Genomic DNA, 6,000 nt, shown 5'->3' with positions numbered 1-6,000 from the left:
CATACATGCCAGAACTCATCTGGTATTGAGTGGTCAGACTGTCTCTGTTGCTTGGGGAGAGACCAAAGTTCGACTGAATAGCCACCTATGGGCTCTCTGCTCCATTAAAGTAGTATAAAACTATGGGAAAGCTTTGCTTTAATGTGCAAGACCAGTAAGTCTAAATTGCAGATCCTATAATCAATATACCTGAATAGTCTATTGTGATAACCTAGAATTTGATGGGGACAAAAATATGGGTAGATGTTAGTAGGGTCATGGCTCAGCATTTATTGTACTTGTTTGTGCTCCTGGCAGTGGCCTGTCACCAAACTTAATCCAAAAGACCCTGCAGTGACAGGGGCCATCTGGACCCTTCCTGTGTATAGATAGTTCCTAGGGACTTACATGCAGGTCAGTATGCCAGGGCTGTAGGGACAAAATCTAAACAATTCAACACATGAGAAGTTTGGTAGTTAGCAAGCTTCTTACTTACTATTGAGTGCCAGAAAAACTCATTTACCTGGTGATTAAATGTCATGAAATTAGCATCACCCATAAATGTGTGTCTTGCACCGAGCCACTTGATGGTTTTTCTACAGCACTGTGATACATAAGTCAAGTATTCTGTCAGTGGTTTATCTGTAAAATGACTGCTGATAATTTTATATTAGTACTACTGTACTACCTCCTTCATGGGTTGTTATGAGGATCAAATCACACAAGATGGGGTAAAGTTATTTATAAAACGTGAGACACTAAAAATTATTATAAAATGGAGCTCATCTAAAACATAACAAATCTGATAGTCATTACTTTTTTTTTGATTTGGTTTTCTTTACAGTAAGTTGTATTAAGAGTTCTGGCACGAAACAATTGGAACATTCAATAATTGGTGAAGCATCAACAGTGCTTCACAGTGAGGTGCAATGACCAGCTGTAGGTTGGAGGATAAAAGTGGAAAGAACAGTTATTGGAACCCGGAGAGCTGCGTTTCACCAGCCCAGCAGGAAGTGGGCCAGAGAACTGATAATTCCACCTCACTCTGCTCTTGCCCTCTGCTTTCGTGCTGGTACTTCCCATTGGCTGAACTCACCTGGCCCTAGGGGTCAGGGAGCCCTGACTAGTCCAGAGGTCAGTCTCCTGGGGCATGCACAGAGCAGAGTGGATATGGGGAAGGGCAAAGTGGGTCTAGGGGGCAAAGGGAAGCTCTCCAGCAAGGCTATATTACAGCTTGTCTTGGTCTCTACCCTTCTGTTTTGTCTTCACCCCAGATTCGAGATGAGACATCACTGCAGCTGGTTTGCTGCTACAGCAGCCCAAGCATCAAGATCTTCTAAGTCATAAACAGAAACAACACGCCACACCGTGGTTCTTTCTTGTTTATTGTTTCGTAGAAAACAGGTTCCTTAACACTTTGTACGAACATCTCACAAACTGCTGCTCCTAGATTACAAAATGTCAAAGCCAATTTTCTTTGACACTAGGCCCTTGAATCTGACGTTCAAGTCACCAAATAGAAACCGAAGCTGCTCATGGCTGTATCTTACATTCTGGAAGGTGCCTCAACAAAAGCACGTTAAAGACTTTAAAACTTCTAGCATTTAAAAAGATCCATCTTCCCTTCCAAAGCCTATGAATGATAAAGTAGAATCCCAGAGATCTCCTGCTGATATTGAGCTTGAGAAGACCAAGCTTAAGAATTCCAAACTCCAGCCTTAAATGTCTCTATGGAGACTCACAGAAATGACCTCCCCCGTCCTCTCCTCTCCAGTGGGCTTTCTCAAGTACAGATGCATATCTTCCTGGCACCCAGGCAGTGACTACTCAAACGGTCTCAATAGTCTCATCATTAGGCTTGTCCAAAGGGCTTTTAGTGAGAGATGCAGCTTTAATTTAGTCCTTAGAAAAGTTTTTTTTGTAATAATAAAAAAAAAAAAAGGTGGGGGACTATGCTAAGAAATAACAAGAAAAAGAAGTACCTTTTATAAAAAGGACTTTCAAGCTCCCTGAGCCCACAATTTAACTGAAATAACTTTACTGAAGTGTCTTCACGTAAAACACTTAGCACCTTGCCTCCAGCAGCCAAATGGAGGGGATCTGTGTACACTGAGCGTCACTTAAAAGTGCCCTCATTTAAGCCAAATCCACATTCCTCCAGGCTGCACCCTGCAAAATTAGCTGTAGGTGAAACAGTAAAGGTCCCGCCGGACAGCCATGAGCAGCCCTGGCGCTCCCCGGAAGCCCCCAAGACGAGAGGAGAAGGCCACACTGGGAATGTCAGCCTTGGAGGCGGGGTACGGGGAGGGTATGGTTCTGAGTAGGTGGCCATCGTGGAGGCTCCAGATTCTGGTGTAGCAGTCCTGGCCCACTAAGAAAGAGGGAACACATGGCAGGTTAGCGAGAGAAGCAAAGGAAAACTTACACACACGTGGACAAAGCTTCTCATGATTCCTTAGGGATAAATGTGATTTCATGTGAGCCAAACATAGACTCATTAATACAAAGTATTCCTACTGATAATATGTACTTTCTGAACATCAAAATTATGAGTCACCTTGGTGCTCTAGAACCATAACAGGTACTGAAAATGACAAGAGGCACTGGTTGGTTGTGACACCATGGGTGGCTCAGCAGACATCCTGGCTGATGGGTGGGGATTCTGCTTCTCTTGGTGTCAAGAGCTGTTCAAGTGGGAGCCCAGCCTACAAGGTCTAGATGACAGGCAAACCACTTCCGTTTTATGAAATAATAACCAGGAAGATCTCTCAACTTTATTACCTCCTGGTGACAAACCAGGAGAAACTCTCCTCAGAACTCTTTCTGGTTTAATGGTTTAGTTCATGAGGCCAGTCAAAGGCTCTGGGCTCCCAGTTCTGAGGATGTGGCACATAATACTGTGGGTTATGGTAGCCCAGGCACATGATATATGCTACTGGGGATCTTCAGCAGGAGCAGGATGGCAGGCCTTAGGCAGTCATGGATTCCACATTTGTGCTGTGACCGCCCAAGTGACTCTTCAGACCACAGGTGCTACCTTGGCTGAGGATGAATTCAGGTTGCAGTTTATTATTGCAGTTGGCTGACTACCCACATGTGCCTCTCCACTATACAGCATACAAACTCTTTTGAGATGAAAACTTGTGGAAAACAGACTTAAAAAGGAAGCTAAGTGCTGGTATTGATGAGTACTAAATACGTCAAAGAAAGTTCTAACAAAGTGATGTTTCTTAGCCACAAAAAAGTTATATGGGGAATAAATACTTTTGGTAGAAACATTAGCAAATTTGAGGACTCATGAAGAGTGAGAACATATTCAAAGGCCTACTATTTCATAGGTAAAAACACGTATCTTTCACACTACCAGATTATTCTACAGCCCAGAAACAGTGTAAACTATAATCAATTTGTAACTCAAGGGGGTTTAGTGGCTAGACAGCTGCTCCTATTCTACAGATCATGGATCCACAGGCAAGGTGTTAAAGGGTCAGGAATCAGTTACTTTACAATGACCTTAGTTTCTTTTCTCAGATCCTCTAGTGGAAATGTGAGCAGAAAAAACAGGGAACCCAAGTTTTTGGACAAAACAGTTACATGATGGGATAACACTGACCTGATGAATAGACTCAAACCCCAAACCCAGGTCCCCAAGCTCCTATGTTTTATTTCCCATCACCTGCCTGTCTCTGCAATGTTCGTCCACTGACATGAGGACAAAGGGCTGTCCAAGTAGTGTGTTATTTACTAATATCCAACTCTACTTCCCTTCTAGTCTCCCCACCTAACTTTACTCACATTCCCCTTTTACTCCACATTCCCCTTTACTCAATCCTACTTTTAAGTAACATCTCCTGCTGCTGCTGAAGTTGCTGGGACTCTAAGATAGTATTGGATGGGATGAAATCTCCACTCCCCCAAGTACCTGCCACCAGGATTCCTTCTTCCTCGTGCACATGCAGGGGCAGGTAGGCGTACTCATTTACGTGACCTTCGTATTGCCTTATACACTTAGTGGCCCTCAGGTCCCACAGTTTGATCTGTGGGAAGAAGCACAAAGGGCCTAAGGGAGTGTCTGGCAGGTACACTGGTGAACCCCAGGTATAAAGCCAGGGAGGAGGCCTCTTCAGGTTATGAAGATCTACATCTTGAACTCCTGAGCCCTAGAATCCATCAAAAGCAAATAACCAGAGAATTCTTTTCACTTCTGTCTAGGCCAGATTAGGATCAAAGCAACCCCCCTGGATGGCCTATAACTTGCTTGGTTGCCAGCTACCTCCTCCCTGTCTGGTGTCTCTGTACAAGGGCCTCGGTCTTATCTGCAGAAACCCTTCACCTGGTAGGGCTCTGGGCCACCAGCTCCTGTGACTTGAGAAAGCCAGTGTGCCCCTACCTTTCCAGCCATGTCTGACGCCATCAAACATTTCTCTGTATGGAGGATTTGTATGGAGGTCACTGCTGAATCGTGGAACAGGCGACTGGCCTTCCAGCCCTCGCCTTGATTTGGGCAACGCAGATCAATGGCAAAGATCTCCCCAGAACGACAGCCATTATACAGCAAAGGAGCCTGTGGAAAGAGGGACTACTCGGTGCCCAACTCTTACTAACTCCCTCTAAAGCTGGGAAGGCTGTGGCCTCCCGAATATAGCCGCTGGGTCAGTGAGGGTGGAGATGGGTCAATCACGATTTGGGTGTCAATGGAGTTGGAAGGGAGGATGAGTCCTTGTGAGGGGGTAAAAGCCTGGACCCCATGTATCCTCCAGCATTCTCCTTGCGGGGGGCACACAGGCCCTAGGTGGCGGCCCCACTGGCTGCACTGGCCCCTTAGGTCTCTCTCTGAAGCCCCTGTGACAGTGCACTGTCTCTGCCAAGGCCTCTGGTGAGAAGCTGGGGTGATAAGCATTAAGTAGAGGAGACTAGAGATCCAGCTAATTAGGATCCAGGGGTCCTCATCAGAGGGGAAAGAGGACTGAAGAAGGTGAAGATGGCCAAGATGAACTCTATGCTTACTGCCAAAAGCAGGTCAGCAGACTCCCTTCTCCATGCTCCTAAAGAAGGATGGTATTTTCCACAAGGTAAGTCTTAGAAATACAGTAATGACTAGAATTTTGATTTATAAATATGTAAAATGTACAACTTGAAAGCTGTGTATAAAACTAATAAATGCATTGGTACTAATAAGTACATTCGTACTTAATGTATACATTTTAAAAATAATTTGTCCTGCTGGCTAATCCACGTACTCAAGAGTTGCTAACAATTCATTTACATGTGAAACTGCTTAAAGCCAGCCTAGGCAGGCCTCTCTGGATCAGCCAACTTTCACTGAGTTCAGACATATTCAGGAAGTAACCCATTAATCCTTTCCAATGCTCTTTTTCCCCTGTAAAACTGGGAGCACTGATGCCACACAGGGGAATCTCATTTCAATCAGCAAAATTTCCACTCTGGGGAAACTTTCTATTACGCCCTTTCCAATCCAACCAACCAGGAGAGCAAACTGCTGGGCCAAGACATCGCTGCTGGTCCCAAAGGACTGCCGGTGTCCCGTCACCACGTTGGTCAGCAGGACCCGCTGAGACAAGCCTGGTGGAGACAGAGAGGGGCCAGTGAGACAAGTGTCACTTGCAGTTTGGGAGAGGGACCGCTGGATGGGATTTTCAGGCCTGTTAAATACTGTTCTCTGGGCACTGAGAGGCAGCCACGGCTCACCTGTACTGAAGCAATTATTTGCCTGGATGTTCAGGGACCATGCACAGGACCAGGCACCAGGGATCCGGAAACTGCAGAGCACTCCAGGCCGGTCTCTGACTGCTGTGGAGATCAGAGAAAGTAGAACATGACTGGCCTCTAGGATATAGATTTTCCCTCCACGCTGCCAGGCCAGTCAGAGGGTTTATAGCTTGGCCCCATTCTGGGTTTCATGGAAGCAAGAGAGACAGTCAGCTGGGGTGCCTGGCTCAGTAGTTATTCTGAGAGTGACTGTATGTTGCATTCACAGGAGCAGTGTTAGCAGTACTAACA

The 6,000-nt window shown here is 45.6% G+C and overlaps 1 protein-coding gene across 3 annotated transcripts in view; it reads right to left on the bottom strand.

Annotated features, from left to right (window-relative positions):
• Nucleotides 1-1,345: 1,345 nt before the first annotated feature.
• DCAF4 (DDB1 and CUL4 associated factor 4) overlaps nt 1,346-6,000 on the bottom strand; it is a 29,271-nt gene continuing 24,616 nt past the window's right edge. For all 3 annotated transcript variants that reach the window (XM_063088993.1, XM_063088992.1, XM_063088994.1), the window contains 5 exons: nt 5,689-5,790; nt 5,465-5,562; nt 4,370-4,543; nt 3,902-4,016; nt 1,346-2,350 (listed from right to left, as the gene is read on the bottom strand). In XM_063088993.1, coding sequence (XP_062945063.1) covers nt 2,157-2,350; nt 3,902-4,016; nt 4,370-4,543; nt 5,465-5,562; nt 5,689-5,790 — 683 coding nt within the window. In that variant the 3' untranslated portion in view covers nt 1,346-2,156. The remainder of the gene's footprint in view (nt 2,351-3,901; nt 4,017-4,369; nt 4,544-5,464; nt 5,563-5,688; nt 5,791-6,000) is intronic.

The sequence above is a fragment of the Cynocephalus volans genome, chromosome 3, assembly GCF_027409185.1.
Source record: "Cynocephalus volans isolate mCynVol1 chromosome 3, mCynVol1.pri, whole genome shotgun sequence".
NCBI classification, from domain to species: domain Eukaryota; kingdom Metazoa; phylum Chordata; class Mammalia; order Dermoptera; family Cynocephalidae; genus Cynocephalus; species Cynocephalus volans.
The sequence above is the reverse complement of the archived record's forward strand: the minus strand, read 5'-3'. Positions and strand labels throughout refer to the sequence as shown.